Source organism: Porites lutea, chromosome 4 (genome assembly GCF_958299795.1).
Source record: "Porites lutea chromosome 4, jaPorLute2.1, whole genome shotgun sequence".
Classification (NCBI taxonomy): Eukaryota; Metazoa; Cnidaria; class Anthozoa; order Scleractinia; family Poritidae; genus Porites; species Porites lutea.
The window spans coordinates 33,836,508-33,854,007 of record NC_133204.1 but is presented as its reverse complement, the minus strand read 5'-3'; the positions used below and the strand labels follow the sequence as shown (position 1 = coordinate 33,854,007).

Here is a 17,500-nt window from a genome sequence, read left to right as displayed (position 1 = left end):
ATTAGGCGACGACTTTCGCAGTACGTTATATTATAATGCTCATACTACGAGTCAAACAATTTTTTATCATATGATTTATTAATGAAAAGGTCACGAAATACACATTAAATTATTCTGTACACATCATTCACATTATACGATCTTTCTCTCTTTTAGTCCTTTCATCACAGTACCAATACGCACCTGCTGATCTTACCTGCATACAGAATCCCAAACCTTCGAAACACTGTGTATTCTTACTGTACAACGGTACAATGGTAAAGCTTGTGGGAACAAACCAGCTCGACCTTTTAACCAGTTCGGGAGTATGCCAGTTTTGGAAGAAGCGAAAACGTCTACGTCAACTGTCTTAGAATAACAATACCTAATTTCCCGCTTTTCAAAAACAGCAGCAATGAATTGCATCAACTCGAGCTTCACCCTTCAATCGATACCCACGTAAGTGATGCATAAGAAAGAATGTGAAAGAAACTGAACTTAATCTTCAATCTGAAGTCTTGATTTCACATTTCAAAAGGCATGCCACTAAGGTAAAAGTGAACAAAAGGACTGGCATTATGAAAAAAGGGACTGAAAAAAAAAAAAAAAAAAATTGGAGGATAGGGCACAGGGGATACGGGACCTTCTTAAAATGTAGTCTGCAAGTTGTCTAGTCCACGTAAGGCGTTCTCCCAGTCTCTCTTGGTCAATTCACCTCAGTAACGTATCTGTTTGGCCGCGCGGAATAATGAGGCCTTGGAAATTGGCAAGCCTGCGAGCAAGCTCTCCAATAATAGCGAGTGAAGCGCACTCGCGTCTCCTTCGCGTGCAGTCCTCGCGTAAATTCTCGCGATTCCCCCAAAATGCAGAACTTGTTCGCAGGCTAATCCCAAATGTTGCCTGTGGCAAAAACAGGTTGGTCACCAATATTGAAGGCCAAATTACTAATATTCTCTAAAAGTTAAAATTACAAGCAAACGTAATAAACTCCATTATACGATATACTTAATATTTACGTACTTCTCTAAACGAGACTGCAAAACAGTTGTCTTTTTTCTGTCTTAAACTTGCTTCTCTAAAGGCGTGAGACACCAAAACTGCGGATCATGCGCTCTTCACTTCTCTTTTATACACTCCTTCCTGATACTTGATTCTGTGGCCCTTATTGCTAGTGGACCTTGTGACAAAACTTTTGCTTATGGAAAAGACGACAGCAGTTGGATTTGCAAAGACTTCAAATGCTCCAGTGCAGGCACAAGCAAGTGTTTACTACTTCCTACAACTTTGACTTTAAAAGCAAAAGAAGCATATGGAGACTAGAAAATACAAGGGAAAAAATGTCTATCAAATGCTAGGCGACCGACAGGTTCTCCAAGTTCAGAGACGACGACCCATAATAATTTTGTATTTGAGTTCGTATTAATCTTTATATTAAATTTGGCAATGCAAAAAAACAAACAAACAAACAAAAAAACACTGTTTAACTTTTGCAGTCTTGGGATAACTCTGCGGGGAAGTAACATCTTATTTTTCAATAATGCCCACATTTCTGCAGTCAGTGAAGTGCACACAAGTCACCATGGTCTGTTGGTCACCTCTGGTCAGTTGAGTTGACTATGACAATTTCAATCTGTTATAGAATGTTAAAGAAAATTTTTCTCAAAATGTAGCAGGGACGGATCCAGGATTTTTTTTAGGAGGGGGTGCACTCGTCTCTTGCGCTACTTCAACACTAATAAACCACATAGTTTTTTTTTGCAGAATACCAGTTGTATTAGAAAACCGCAGGTCATCTCAGGGGGGGGGGGTGCACACCCCCTGCACCCTCCCCCTAGATCCGCCCCTGTGTAGGACTTTGTTAAATGTACAAGTGTAATAAAGCTGTAAAAAAGACCGCCCAGATTTTCTGTTTAAAATGATACATGATGATGACGATGATGATGATGGTGATGATGACTTTTATGTGAGTCGATCCTGTTCAAACTTGATGTGAATGGACAACCTGGGGAACACATTTGTTCATTTCAACCACCCTTGACTGAACGTGACTGTGACTCACACATACTGCTTCTACCCTTTACTCAACAGTGATGGCAATAGGCGGAAGGGATTTTTAACATGCCCATTCGAAAACAGTATTGAGTGAGTTGCACTTTCTGAGTTTTGTGGACTAAATATAAACACAAATAAATCGGAATTAACAAAATGATTTCTTCCCAGCTATTGGAATTTCACATTGAAAATTTTAGATTCATCAGTATTTTTGACAAGGCTTCTGGAAGTCAACGAGAAAAGGAAATTAATTAATTAAAAAAAGGAATTGTGCACAGCAGGCCAAGTTCCCTGTCAATAAAGTCAAAAAATCCAACTTTGGTCTGAGGGAGGGGTATGAGCCTGGTTTTTGTTGTTCTTAAAAATATTGTCCCACTATGAAAGAAGGTATCTCAACGAAGTTGTTGAAAATGGAAGCTTCTGACCTATTTTACACAACACTTTTTTTACTATACAGATATTTTGAGAAGGGTTGTCAGAAAAAGTGCATGCGACAATCCTGAAAGGTATTGTGGGTGGTTTTGAGTTCACTGTTCTTCAAGGAAATTTGAAAGAATGGCACAAGAGGAAATGGACATATGTTTGCGAGTGCTAAAGGAAAGCAACAAAAGTAGGTTCAACAGCTACAGTATCAGAAACAATATATTGATCATATATCATATTGCTGTTTGGGATTGTCGCGTGCACATTTTTTCTGACAACTTTTCTTGAAATAGCGGTATACCGTATGAGCACAACTCCCTGTGGGTGATCAGATAAAAGGAATTCAATGGTTATACAGGCAGTAGAAACTGAATAAAATTCATGAAAGGATACAACTCGAAGTCCTCTCTCCATAGGGTTAACTATCATCAGTCCTCGCGGAACAAACACACTTTGGTTCTGCTCATTTACATATTCTGCTAGTCTTTTCAAACACTGCAAGGAAAGAAAAAATGTGTTTTAGCTTTTCATATGTTATGTAATCTTTCTTATAAGCAACTCCCTTTTTTAAACCTGGTTTTGTCCTGGTTGTTCAAATGTTGGATAGTATTACACACTGGATAAACCACCATCCATTTGATAAGTATATGTATTAAGAAAACTAATCAAGTCATCCTCTGAATAGAGATTTACCCAGTGGAAAGCATTATCCATCTTTTGAACATCTATTATCTTGATGTTCTCCTTGCCATTGATGTCAGAATTTCCTAAGCTCCCTTTTGTTACTGTTTGAGTGTTGTTACCTTGTTGTACTGTGTCTGGATACACATGAAAATAAGGTATGCTGTTATGCAGCCCAAACAGCCTTCAAGGTATGTTCGTGCACCAACCCTTTCAGCTTCATCAAAGATGCCGTTAATGTGGTTTACTGTTTGTTCAAATTGACTTCGTTCAAGCTGCAACATGAAATGTAATGTAGAGAGTGAGAACAGTACAAGGATACATGTACACTGAACATTACAGTGGTTACTGTGTCTAGAATTCACATGACCAATGCACATCCGAATTATAACAAAAGTCATGCGCTTTTAAACCCTACTCCTGATGAACATTCTGTAAATTTTTTACCTATGCTGAAATCTAATATACTAGATTTAGGCAAGCCTAAAAGCAGAGCTCCTGTTCAATAAGAAACTGTGGCCATAAGTTCAGTTATTACACAAACATAATGTGTTGCATTGTCATGCTTGTTTACCGAAAGGCCTCTGAGGGGGCTTATCACCTGAGTACTATAGAAAAAGCACTTTGAACAAAGCTATAGCAGTGCTTATCAAAATATGTTCTGCATTTATCGTTTTTTTAATTTACCGTATTTATTCAGCTATAAGCAGAGCAATTTTTACACAATTAAAACTTCAGCTTTAATTTCACTTAAAAGTGAAATTTGAGCCCAAGAGGGGTTCTCGGCTTTTAAAAAAAATATCTTTTTCAGTGCATTGAAACTGACTACTAAATGGTTATGTATTCACCTATAAGCTGAGGAGATAGCAGCAAAAGATCGAATTGATTGCGTAATTACAAACCTGGCCCCAGTTGTTCAAAAGGTGGATAGTGCTATTGACCGGATAAATTGATATCCAGTGGATGGTGCCATTGGTTTTCCTAATATTATTATTATCCACTAGATAGTGATTTATCCGATGGATAGCGCTATCCAACCAGGGTATGCCAAGTATGTCCGATTGTCCGGTACAGGTAGAAATATAGTTCGGACATGTAAACCTTTGGCATGACTTGTCCGTGGGACAAGCACGTTTTTATTTAGAAAAAAATAAAGAAACAGTTGAAAATTGTCTTCAAATTATGGTAGAAGTAACATTCATCTTAAAAGTCATAAAAGCAAACCTCAGGCTTGACAAAATAAGTTTAAATATTCCTTTGAACTTTGCCATTTCATGGTCATTTCATTTGTTTTTACCAGCTCCATTTTAGTTTTAAGTCAAAAACAATTTACAAGGGAAATAGTGTGATTAAAAACATTAAATGCCTGATTGTTTTTGAGTTTCGAACTAAACTTTTTGGACATGAAGAACTCTTGGGTTTCGGACAACCAAATTTAATACAGTGCTTGTCCAAAGAACAAATGGATAGGAACATTTTTCTCTTACTGTGCCGATGTTTAAACAACCTGGACCTGATTGATAAGTTAGCTAAGAACAGAAATTCACTCCCAAATTGTCAAAATGTCCGACAAAAACAGGGCTCACAATTAAAATTACACATTGTTAAGCCTTTTAAAAACAAGGGAAGCTCTAAAACAAATGAAAGATGTCAAGAAATGTGAACAGAATTCGGCATGTATGGTCAAACACGTGCTTCGCAACATTTGCCTGGTTTAAATGAAAAGTGATTCCAGTGACCATTTCAAGCATAATGCGATGAAGACATGAGGAAAGATTGATAGCAACCATTTATTTACAACAATAAATTGTTTAAAACTTTGATCATGTAAGACATTTATGTCGTTTGGTCAACCCGTTAAGATTTCAAACCATTCGGAAAATCAAGCCAATCCGTTCAATTGTTTTGCCCATCCATTAAAAGTGTTCATCAAACCATTAAAAATGCTTTGAAAAGCTGTTTATCAGCCGTTACTTTTTGCCTGTTTAACGAAAATGCATTAACGTACATTTTCCTGGACAAGGAAACTGTTACTAACGTTTTACTGTAGTTAACAAATGGGTCTCGGCTTATAGGTGGGTGTTTTAGATTCATTTTTCATTCTTGGGGCTATGAAATAAGTGGCAGTTCACGGTATACCCTTTCTAGGCATCAAGGACATAACAATTTGCATGATATCTTTTTTGATAGTGCTAATTATCATAGCTCTAAGTTAGAAAACAACTCGTTGGCCCCAAAGTCTGTAGTTCCCTACCTCCTAATTTTCAAAACATATCAAAATTTGCCTTCAACAACAAAACTGTAATGCATCCTTGAGATTTCATTAAAGAACAATGACTACCTTCATCCTACCCAGATTATAAATGAATAACAATTCATTTATAATATAAAGCTTTTTAAGAGTAACTCCAGGTTACATACAGAAGCAACAACCCAAAATGCAAAAACTGAGTGGTTGCTTACAGGACGTGGTCGTTTACAAGAATCGAACCACAAGGGGCATTTTCTGAGAAGAGGTCCAGGCACATCTACTTTATGGAAGATAACTTATTGCAAGCAATGCGTAAGTTACGACATGTGTAGTTTCATGCTGTTACTAAATTAATATATTCGTATGTTCTAAGTAGAATAGTGCACAAAGTGAGAATAGAGATCAGAGAATGCCTCAAGTGGTCACCCCTTACAAGAGGTTAAAAACAATGGAAAATCATTAACCGTCAGGCCCAAAAAGTGGTAGCAGTTACTTACAGGACGTGGTTGTTTATTTACTAGAGGCTTTGATTGGGAAAATTTTGATGTTTTGGATTGGTGGTCATTTATGGGAGGTAGTCGTATATGAGAGGTGGTTGCACATGCACACAGGAAAAAATAACAGACTCCCATTTTTGGATATTTTAGGGTATTTAAAGAATACCCACAAAAATCCCAAATTTGGAAGAGTGAGACAAGTCCCAAGCAGGGAACTTGGTAGGGAATTCCCTGGTTGGGACTTGTCTCACTTTGCCAAATTTGGGATTTTTGTGGGTACTCTTTAAGGTATCAGCCACCCTTAAAATTGCCATTTTTCCATATTTGAGGTTTCAACGTTTTCAAATAGATATGCGTGAGAGCCTTCTTTTAAAAAAAAAATCAGAAGCAAATATTATTTCTGTCGAAAGATATCGGGGGTAAAAGATTTTTTCTCGTTAATTATCTTAATTGATCGTTAACAAGATCTGTCATACCCGTGTCATATATCAATTAACTTGCATTTGAACTAGTAACATGATACCGAGTGCGTGCTTCGACACAACATGTGCAAATTGTCTTCGCGTTGTTTATAGCCTTTAGTATTCTCCGTGGATATTTAGCGTTTGTTTCGGTGAAAATGCCGCCAAAAAAAAGAAAAGGTCGTGTCCGTTTTCGTCATCGAAACCGAGAACGAAAAAGAAATCGAGGAGCGAGTTTGACAAAGAATGGGCCGCAAAATTGGCAGAGAGCGACAAAGGCTCATTTTATCAGCAAGAGAAGTGGCTCGAGGAGTTGGATATTCAGAAAAGCGAAAATGCGACAGTTGCTGAGAGTGCAAGCCGCTCCAAAATCCAGCTTGAACAACCAGATGAAGAAAGCCAATTAAGCTCATCGACCCCATCTGCTGATGGAACGTGGAAAACAATAAGCGGTCGAGCTATCGTATTGAGCGAAAAGCTGCTTGAGAAACTGGACGAGTCTGTATCTTGTCGATTTTGCCAGGGAAGAGTCCAAGTCATGGAAAATGTAGCGACTAAGCATGGACTTGGTTCTACCTGGAGAATCCAGTGCGAGAATGAAAGCTGGCCGTCGCACAAGACAAATTCTGTTTTTAATTCTTCCGAGAAGAGCAGAGCGTTTGAAAAAACCGGGCCTCAGTTCTTGGCCTTCGAGCAATAATATTATTGGTGGTGGGCATTCGACGGCTTCAAAGTTTTTTAGTTTCCTTGGCCTGGCGCTCGAGAAAGAATTAAACCGTGCTTCTCGTGGTGTAAAAGAGTGGAAGTTTTCCAATGGAGAATTAAACTGTTCACTTGAAGATGTTGATAGCAATAAAAAGTTTGTTCCTGTTACATGTTACCTGTCAAAGTCCTATTGTTAGAGAAAATTGATCCCTCTCTGATATCAATCAGAATAAACATTTAGGTGTTATAATCTCATTCCAGGTAGGATGCCGCCAAAAATGTATTTTCTATTTTATCTCCGAACGCAAATTTTGCTGATCGACTCGTACGTTTTGAACTCCAAGTCGGCAGCCTTTCAATCAATTTGGCTAAAATTTGGCCAGAGTGATGCCATATATCTCTTCTACAAAACTGTGTCTGAGAATTTTAATACTCCTTTTCATTTTAAAGCTAGAGCTTTTTTTACACAGAGAGTGTTGACTAATTGCCTTCCCCAACTTCATTTGCTAATAAAAGAAAAACAAACGCACTTGTCAAAAATCTGAGACATGGTTTTTTAGTGGAACGTGTTGAGAAGAGAATGCGGTGTTAATTGCTTTCTTCCGTTTATTTCCGACGGGAGTGGAACATGATTTATAGAGACGTGTACTTTTACACAAAGCGTTCCAATTTCGAAACACATTTAAGTAAATCGTTTTTGTTAGTTCAAATCCATATTTTGGAATTATTTAGCTTTTAAAAAGTATATGGTTTATAGGGGTTTTTATAAAAACAACTAACTCTACAGCGATACGCGTGCGGACTGTCCTGAAGGGTGGCTGATACCTTAAATACCCTAAAATATCCAATATTGAGAATCTATTATTTTTTCCTCTGTGGAGGTTTGACTGTATTTAAAGACTATTGAATAATGCTAAGTATGATGAGAAAATTATGCCGATAGAGAAGGATGCTAATGCCATGGTGGATAGCAGCCTCAATAGCTTCTGTTGTTTGGCGTGGTTTCTGTAACAGACTGAGGCTGTGCCCTGCCAATGCATATCTTGTAGGTTTCTGTGGCAAACTTTGGTGCAGTATCCAGTAAAGTGTAGACAATGCCATAGTGTAAAGATGGCACCGCCCATATTGTAATACAGAAGTTGTATAAAATAAATTTCGATAAGTCGGTTTTAAGGATGGTTGCAAGTCACTTGAAACTTTCTTGAATCGTTTCATTCAACTTTCCGAGTTTAATGAGATGCAAAGTAAAGTTACTTGAGATTTTACTTAAGCCTTCACACAAGCATTTTTGGTTAAGTAAAACTTAGCAGCTCTTACGTCTTACTTAACAGCCTAGTGTAAAGACAACCATTGTTTGAAAGAATGATTACAAATTAAGTTAAGAAAAACAAAACGAAACAAAACAAAACAAATGTCCACTTGAGGCCACCCCAAGCATGTTTCTTTTGCTTAAAAGAGATAACTACACAGTACATTAACCATTCACAACTACAGAGAAACCGGACTAAAACAAATAACTCGAGCACTGCTTTGTTTACACACAATATAATGTAACACCATGCAAGATTGAAACTTCGCCTAAGGGTACACAGTTACTACCATATCTCTGTAATTCCAAACAAGCGATTTCAGTCGAATTGGCGCAAACGTGTTACAAGGACGTTAGTCGATCTCCTTATTCATCTTCGAGTCGAATTCCAAGCAATCTATGACCAAAAATTACAAATAAAGCTTAGGTTCAAACAACCTTGATCAAACGACCCCAAAGCGGAAGACATTCTTAGGCCAGGAAGACACGAAAACGCCAAATTTTTCTTCATTTACGAAAGGAGCTAATCTATCTACGACTCTCACCTTTCCTTCTAACTCGGGGGGAAATTTCGTTTGAAAGCGACACGCTGTTCCACGCGAGTAATCCCTTTGGACGAAAACTTTGACATTTCGCCCGGAAGCATCGTCATTCTGTACCTATAAAGACAAATAAATAAACTATTTGGTTTCAAAAGGAGTTAAACAAATCTCCGATAACACATTGGGTTTGTTTTGAGATAAGAAATCGGCAATAAGAGTCGATGTTTTTCTAAGAAATGGCAAAGTTCTTGCCAAGCCCAACCTGTGCGGTCGCCATCTTGACTCCTCGTCCGTCTAGTTCCAGACCTCTGACAAAATCTACCGAAATTGATCACCGGCTCATTTGATTTGCAGACAACAAGCCAACAAGAGAAATTTACAAGTTCAAATGACTGAGCAAGATTTCGTTTCGGTACATTGAAGGCGCAGCGGATCGAAGCACCAAAGAACCATGCATGTCCTTAAAGATAAGTTTCACCGTAAGTATAGCTACTGTAGCTAGTTATCCTTTGTTCTATCTGTGCTGCAGTACAGAGAATAATTAGTCATGATTAGTATGTTCTTGTAGTTGTTTACTTTTTTCGTACGTGACGGGTCGATATTAAATTCTAACATTAAAATTTCGCCTGCTCTTTAAAAGATCAATCCTTATACGCTTGGAATATATTAATAGGCTGAGAGTTCTACGTCGGATCTGGTGATCCAAGAATGGGGACAAATTACAAACTTTTGTCCGTTTGTTCATCGGTGTACAAGAACATCTATTCTTGTGCGCTTTATACAAGAAAGTACTTGCGCATTTGATAGCCTGACTGCGATGTTAATTCGTAGTAAGCTCCATTGGCTTATCGCAACTTCTGATTGATAAAAAATTTCACAAACGATTTTAAATAGAAGTCAACTCTCAGTTTGTACAGCGGTGTGATACTCACAAAAACTCCATGCTGCCGTCATTGAATATTGACTTCGGATAATTATTCATCAGCCTCCTTCTGTGCCTTTCAGATCATAATTCAAAATAGCCTTGATTCAGACGGATTTTTGTTTAAAACCAAACACGGCAAGTTGAAAATTTGAGATAATAAAGACTGCTCTACATCGATGATCAGGAAAGGATAAAATAATCATGCTGTAAATCATTGATATCGCTTCACGCTGAATTTTAAAAATTTAATTGACTCATGCTGTTTGATATTTCAATTACTAACTCACGATGTCTGCAAACAGTTGCTGGATTTGTATATTTAACCTATTAGAAAGTAACTAGCACCTGATGTGCTGATCAAGTGTTCTCGAGTAAGGAGCAAATTTGAACTGAAAAACAGTCCTTTTTGGTCGTAATCCTTCTGTAAACAGATCAACATACAAGGGCATACAGCCAACAATACGATAAAAAGACAGAGCGTCACGGTTGTGCGATTGCAGTAAAAATATCTTCACCCCGATGATCATAATAAGGCAATCGTCCATGCTACAACTTCGCACTAGAAATCGATATAGATTTAGGCTGTCAAGATACAGAAAACTCGCCTCACGGAAAAATTCTGTAACTGCATATGCCCTAGCCCTACCCTCTCAACAAGAAACCCTCGTTTTGTAGGCGTGTTGGGGGTGGTAGAGGTCAAGTACAGGAAAAAATAACAGATTCCCAATATTGGATATTTTAGAGTATTTAAAGAATACTCACAAAAAGCCCAAATTTGGCAAAGTGATGAGACAAGCCCCAACCAGGGAATTCCCAACCAAGTTCCCTGGTTGGGACTTGTCTCACTCTTCCAAATTTGCGATTTTTATGGGTATTTTTTAAATACCCCAAAATATCCAAAAATGGGAATCTGTTATTTTTCCCGTGAAGGAGGGCTAGTCTGAAAGTGCACAGCATAAATTTCTGAATAAATAATAAATAAGTAAATAAACAAAAAGATCACTCATGATTAAGTTAAAGCATTTCATTTGAACTTTTCCCGAAACATTTAAGTTCAAGTCTTAGTTTTGGAGCAAACTGCCACCCTAAAAATTTTCACATTTTCAGATTCCCACTTTTAAAGATCCCCTTTCAAAAAATTTCCCTTTTTAAAGATTCCCGCTTCTAAAGATTCCTCGTATTTAAGTTTCGCCATTTTATAGACTCCCGCATTGAAAGATTTTCCATTTCAAAGATTACCGCTTTAAAAGATCCCTCGTCTCAGACTCCTGCTTCTAAAGTTTCCCGCTTTGAAAAATTCCCCATTTTTAAGATTCTTCGGTTTTTTTTTTCCCGTTCCCCCTTTTCATTCTTCGATTCCGGCCATTTCCCCGTACATGATTGTAACCCGTTTTAAGGCAGCCGTTTTTAACCAACCTGGCTCCCAGTATTCTCTTCTACTACGTAGGAGAGAACCCTGGGAACATGTTTTTTGCCCTGGGCACCGGGCACCAGATATTTCATGTTTTCTTGCGAGTGGCCGGATGCTTCGGTATCGGCCGAGGGCCGAAGATGTGGGTCACTATGAAGACTTGAACAATATCGGAAATCGCACATGAAAAGTCTCTGGCTCTTAGGGTGGGCGTTGTTATACTCTTTTTTAATCATGACCTTTTGTTTGCCTGAACACTGTGTCTTGCGGTCATGACGTGAATTGAAAAAGAAACATGTGCATGTTTTGAGTGGAAAAAGTAACTGTAAATTGGGCGCGTAATTCTAAATGGTTTACCTAACCTACATGATCTCAAAGTTCTCAAGAAAAAGAAAACCCTCTCGAAGTAGGGTATGCATGTTTGACTTTCATTGCACTTTAATTTCACATTCCAATGCGAATCAGTCTTTTTTCATATATGCGATTTTAAATCCATGCCATTTCTGCTAATAAGTAAATTCGGGATGACAAACAGCCCAAAGAAGTTTGTTATTCCGTGTCTGGTGTCTAGCTATTCCATGACGTGGAAACGTCTCGAGCGGCTTCGCTCATGGATCATTGGTTCGTTTTGGAGTTGATATTTTTATCGCGCCAAAGTGAAAACAATTGAAAGTCTGCGATAGAGGCGTCATGAAGCTGTCGCATAGTTTTTACACCGAGTTTTCTAAGGTTTATCCTTAAAATCCAATTTTAATCTCCTCCATGCATATGCATCCAGAAGCAAATTGTGTTACCCATATAAACGGATATGTGTCAATGAAATATTTTTTTTACGCTTTCGACCCAAATTTTATACGTCGCGAAGTGCTTACTCAGCTCTAAACACAGGGAGGAGGAGTATAGTTTGGAGTGATTAAGCAATAAATAATTCTTACCTCTTTGATTACCGTTATCTGTTTCTTCTTCCATAAATTACCCTCGTACAATTCGTGGGAAGTCATTTGTTAGGGTTCACCGCTAAACAATCCTTTCGATCATGACTTTCGTTCACTACTATTTTCGGAAACACAACGACCGCTGAATAAAGCGCTCATGGACTCTCAAGTTACTTAAGCTTTGCTTAGAGTAATATTAGAATGCGGAAAGGAAAGGGAAACAAGCTGTTCTGCGAATTCCTGCAGCTCAGATAGAATTCAATGAAATGGCCTGATTTTAACACGTAGGGGCTTATATGGTTCGTGTGGATCACGTGACTCACGGTTTACAGTATGACCGTTCGAAAGCATCGGGGATACTTAGGTCTCTTTGTTCTTTGCTATTTTGTTATCACAGTTTATTGGTCTTTGTTAAAATAACAAGATTTGGATACCGTCATTATTATAAAAGTTTCTTTACAGTATGTACTTACAAGCTCGTTCCCAGTACTCTTCCGGCTCTCAGGCTATGTGGTACTAGGAAGCTGTAGCCTGTTCCAAGCGTTCAGATAGTGGAGAGCGGTGCGAAGTAAAGAAACGCTAAGGGAGCTGCAACACTGGTGACCAAACGATTCCACAAAACAAAATTTGGGGCTGTTTTCACTTTCACTTTTTGGTCTTTGCGGTGGGCTATTACGACATTTTTCAATCGCGGCATCTAATAGGCCATTTGCACTACGAGGTCAGGTGACATCGTTTTTATGAAAATGAAAGTTATATGATTTTGCCTTCGAAAAACGATTAGTGGGTCATATCTTAAACAAAATAATTGTGATTTGGTTTTTCAAACCCGCACCATTTTCTTAGAATGAGTAAGTTCGTAGCTGGTCATGTGACCAAAATGAGATTTTTAAAACTGTATAAATTACCTCTTTCTGAACACAAATTTTGCACTTAAACTTCAAGGAAAATGTTTGAAAAGATGATGTGTTAAAGTTTACAGCACATCTGAGCGTAACTATCAAACTTTTAACAAGATATAAGCAAAAAGTAGTTTTGGCCGCCATGTTGGAGGGCAAGAGTATGCCCTCCAACATGGCGGCCAATACAAATCATACTATTTTGTTGAAAAAACCAATTGCCATAAAATATCTCCCTTAAATGCGTTTCCTCTCAAATTTTGGGTATAAGATAATTTTTATGTGCTCTGTCAATTTTTGGCATCAGCAAGAGTCCAACTCATTGTTTAAAGGAAGCATTGGTCACGTGACATCTTAGTGCAAGTGGCCTATTTTTTAAAGCTCGGTCTGCTGTTTAACATACGAGTGCGCGTTGGATATGAGTTGGCTATAATCATCTCATATTCAACAAGCCTGAGTGGAATAATTTTTTTTTATTAAAACCGCCAACAAAATATCAAGAATTCTTCCCGACTTTATTTGTAGAAACAACCGATTTCAGCTTGTCTTTAATTTCGAGCAGACGCGTACAGTTACCATATTTGGAGAGCATGATAATGGCTCATATACCGTGAATGCTAAGCTAAACATCGGAGCTCTAGAATTGTATTATCCAATGATTCAGTTTTTAATAACACTCATCCGATAATATTATCAGAATCTCGTGTTGTTTATCCCATAATACACGGACTCATACCCAGCCCCCTCGGTTTGAAATTAGGCAATTTTCAGGGCTGAGAATGACAGTTTTTAATTGCAGACATTGGACATCACCACAGTTTTAAGCATGGCCACGGAGATAAACGAAACGGATCCAAGAATAAAGAAAAAGATAAAGAAGATGCAAAGAAATCGGGTAAGAACTGGAAAATGCAGCAGCTATAGTTTAGTTGTGTCCTCAACCCGGCTTTGGCTCATTCCCAGGCAGACTTGCCAGCTCGCGGCTCTCCGGACCACGCGCGCATTTGTAGGCAGCCTGCTTGCTAAGCCCATGGAGATTAAAAAGACTTTCTAAACTACCGTAAAATTCCGAAAATAAGCCCCGGGGCTTATATATTTCAAAGGCCCTTTTTGAGGGGCTTATTTTTGGAGGGGCTTATATTCGGAGGGGCTTATCGACGTAGGGAAATTTGCGTTTCAAAATCGATTGGGCTAGCCTTATAGTTGGAAGTAAATTTACCGTTTTTGCTTTGTTTTACTTTGTATTTGAGGGCAATTTTTCAAGCCCGGGGCTTATATTTGGAGGGGCGAGTTAACGGAGGGTTTTTTGCGTTACTGGTTTGGGGGGCTTATATTTGGAGGGGCTTATACATGGAGGGCTTATTTTCGTAATTTTACGGTATTTATTTTATTCAGACCTAAGAAACGTTTGTTTTTGCCGCCACGAACTATGAACTGTGCGAAGACAGTGACGACGGCGCGCGAAGATGTAACACCCGGATTAACTTGATGTATGACAGAGCGGCGGCGATCACTCCATTCCACGTGCAAGTTTCGCGTTCGCATTTGACATTGCATTATTTTTGCTTAACCTGCCTAACTTTTAATTCAAAACACGATGCAGTAGTAGCCTGTTCCAGGGGTTCGGACAGTATAGATTGTTTTCACATGACGTCACGGCGGCCATATTTGTGTACAAAACAATGAATCGGCGGCCATGTTTGTGTACAAAAAAAATCCTGTGGGAAGTGAATTCTTTTCACATGTTAAAACTTTCTTTTATTCCAAGCATTTTGCAAAGCTGCTGACCACGTGACTTAAAACGATCTATCGGAAGCGGCGCGAAAGTAAACCCCTGTCCTTATCAATTTTTCCTTGCTACGCCGCTCCCTAATACATCGGTGACCGGTCGTTTCGCCAACGTGCCATTTCGCCTATTGTCCTTTTCGCTCACGTCTAAAGTCGTTTCGCTTACGTTTTAGGTCGCTTCGCAACCAAACCAACAGAATCCCATTGCCGAAACGTTTTAAAAATACCACAATTTCACTCTCAATAATATTTTTATTATTTTGTGAGGTAGTACTACCGGGCCGATCTAGATGTTTAGAGTTCCCATTATATGCCTGCTTTAGTGCTTGTAGTGTATAGTTTTTGACCTACGTCGAAGCGAGACTTAGACAAACTAAGTTTTTGAAATTGAGTGAGCGAGTTAGACCGCAGAATAAAATCATGAAAAAAGTTCAAACCTGAGGTTGACATTTCCACCGTTCAGATTTTTACCAATTTTCCAGTTATACCTTAGCTTACCGTGTCTCTGGTTTACTTAATGTTCGTTCATTTTTGCGTTTTTATTGGCCGTTCGACAGTGATTCCAGCGCGTTTGTAGTTCAACTAGTAGTGAGCTTTAAAGACTCAAAACACCCGACAACCCGACGACTGTTGTCGGGTGTTTTGAGTCTTTAAAGCTCACTTCAGTGACAAAAAGGTGGGGAGGAGGGTGAGGACAAAGCCCATTCCCCCTCCACTCGCCACCGACATCCGCTCACTTCTATCAATGTATAACTGTTTTCTCTAATTGTAGGATCATTTAGGGGGAAACATCTCCGTGACCTCTTTTTTGTTGTTTTAATCTAAAAATTCTTATTACACGGCTACATAGGGAGCCTGGCGATATAAAAAATATGCTTAGCTGTAGTAAAAAAAAAAATAACAATATGGCCTCGTGGCCAAAATTTTAATAGCAAAATGGCAATTCCTTCTTCCGTTGATCTTTCGGACCGGCGTTCGGACAGTTTTCGCCTTTGCAGCTGAGGCGATTTGAAGCTAAGCGCCAACATTTGATTTTCCATATATGGACAACATTGCCAAATCTGGACTTATTCATATTTTCTTGATTTTGACGTCACATCTTCACCTTGCGCGGCATCCATATTGGATTTGATTTGGAATCTTCTATGTGAGGTTGCAATCCAGGGCCATCTTGGCCTTAAAAATTAGTTTGATACCGTGAAAGTGAAAAAAGTTATTTTTAGGATATCTATGTGTTGCGTTTTGGGTGTATTTTGCCGTTAATGCGATGGCAAGTAAGTAACCTGCCCGTTTAAAAAGACAAGATGTTGTATCGCTCATGAAGTATCGTAGTACTTACGGCGATTTTGATCGTGATATTTTCTGTCCGCAGAAGATGGAGGAGAAGTACAGTGGTGCTTTTCCCAAGTTAAAGGGACGCTCGACGAGGAGCTTACAGAAGGTATTAATTCGCTTAAAACTTAAGTTGTCAATCGAAGGTTTTCTTGCTCTGAAAGTACAAATGTCTTCAAATTTGTACATTTCTTAAAACTGCACCTGACTTTTTCGCCAAAGGCCGTTATGCTTAGTAACATTTTACTATCTTTCAGCGGATATTGTCTCCACTGTTGAATTTAACCACGATGGCGAACTGCTTGCTACCGGTGACAAGGGCGGACGGATCGTGATCTTTCAAAAAGAGGACGCGGTGAGTTTCAAATATCAACCGTTGAAATACTCGATTTTTCGAGGTGCTTATGTGTTCTTGTTAATGTTTTCCGATTTTAGCCGAAGGGATCTCCTCATTATGGCGAATACAACGTCTACAGTACTTTCCAAAGTCACGAACCTGAGTTTGATTATTTGAAGAGTTTAGAGATCGAGGAGAAAATAAATAAAATCAAGTGGTTGAAACGTCGAAATGCATCGCACTTTTTGCTGTCTACTAACGGTGAGTCGGTCAATGTCAGATCTTTATCAACAAGTAAATCACAAAGCCTTGTTAAAAAGGTTTCTGTAATAATGTTTGCATTTTAGTATTGCCTTTATTCCGAAGGCTATCTTATCTAAGCTTTTTCCTCAAACTGGTACCAATATTACTAGTTCGACTGGCCAAGTTTGCTTCTGTTCCCGAGAAAAAAAATACTAACACTCTCTTGTAGTGTCTGTATTTATTTTCTCTTGTCTTAAAGGGGATATAATTTTCTGGTTCAATAGCAGACTGTTGTATTTGTCTTTGTGTTTGGATACCACACTGTGGTCTTTGTCTTTTGTTTGGTTGTCAACTTACATGTGAATGCTTCAGTTAGCTTCACTAACCCAGAAACTTCATGACATAAATTGAATGATGCACATTCATCATCAGTAAATCAATAAATGGCTTCATTTTCTGTGTGAAACAGGAAATTCAAGTGATTTGACATAGGAATTATGGTTGGTTCTCATGTTTGAGTGATGTGCTGTCACATATGATAATGCATAATATTGTAGACTTAATTAAACTACAAAATAGATCAGCTGAAATGAAAGAAAAATATATGACAGCCGGTATAAACCTGTGTGCAGTAAACATGATATATCAAGTTTAAAATGGTATGCAAATACAAGATGAGAACAAATCGAAGAACATTATGTATGGTGGAAAACTTTACAATGATACAGTG

At 38.4% G+C, this 17,500-nt stretch overlaps 2 protein-coding genes across 5 annotated transcripts in view; one reads left to right on the top strand and one right to left on the bottom strand.

Moving 5' to 3' along the window:
* Positions 1 to 870: 870 nt before the first annotated feature.
* On the bottom strand, positions 871 to 12,324 carry LOC140933367 (golgin subfamily A member 7-like). 2 transcript variants are annotated; one of them, XM_073382910.1, is made up of 5 exons: positions 12,172 to 12,324; positions 8,904 to 9,017; positions 3,258 to 3,410; positions 2,848 to 2,949; positions 871 to 1,609 (listed from the first exon to the last, which is right to left on the bottom strand). In XM_073382910.1, exons 1-5 carry the CDS (start codon positions 12,235 to 12,237, stop codon positions 1,571 to 1,573), a joined length of 474 nt encoding a protein of 157 aa, XP_073239011.1. In that variant the 5' UTR covers positions 12,238 to 12,324; the 3' UTR covers positions 871 to 1,570. The 2 variants fall into 2 exon arrangements, with proteins under 2 accessions (XP_073239011.1, XP_073239012.1); XM_073382911.1 differs by lacking the exon at positions 12,172 to 12,324 and adding an exon at positions 9,163 to 9,310 and having other exon boundaries at positions 1,167 to 1,609.
* LOC140933366 (serine/threonine-protein phosphatase 2A 55 kDa regulatory subunit B alpha isoform-like) overlaps positions 9,251 to 17,500 on the top strand; it is a 15,194-nt gene continuing 6,944 nt past the window's right edge. The window contains exons 1-5 of one of the 3 annotated variants that reach the window (XM_073382908.1): positions 9,251 to 9,379; positions 13,870 to 13,965; positions 16,231 to 16,299; positions 16,448 to 16,545; positions 16,626 to 16,788. In XM_073382908.1, coding sequence (XP_073239009.1) covers positions 9,352 to 9,379; positions 13,870 to 13,965; positions 16,231 to 16,299; positions 16,448 to 16,545; positions 16,626 to 16,788 — 454 coding nt within the window. In that variant the 5' untranslated portion in view covers positions 9,251 to 9,351. Of the gene's footprint in view, positions 9,380 to 11,569; positions 11,643 to 13,869; positions 13,966 to 15,960; positions 16,133 to 16,230; positions 16,300 to 16,447; positions 16,546 to 16,625; positions 16,789 to 17,500 lie in introns of those variants that run through there. The other 2 variants (XM_073382907.1, XM_073382909.1) reach the window with 2 other exon arrangements.

Coding starts and splice junctions, on each gene's coding strand:
- LOC140933367 (XM_073382910.1), bottom strand. CDS start 12,237: ATGACTTCCCACGAATTGTACGAGGGTAATTTATGGAAGAAGAAACAG. Junction 3,411..8,903: donor CCCCCGAGTTAGAAGGAAAG/GTGAGAGTCGTA, acceptor TTCATGTTGCAG/CTTGAACGAAGTCAATTTGA. Junction 1,610..2,847: donor TGGAGAGAGGACTTCGAGTT/GTATCCTTTCAT, acceptor ATTCTATAACAG/ATTGAAATTGTCATAGTCAA.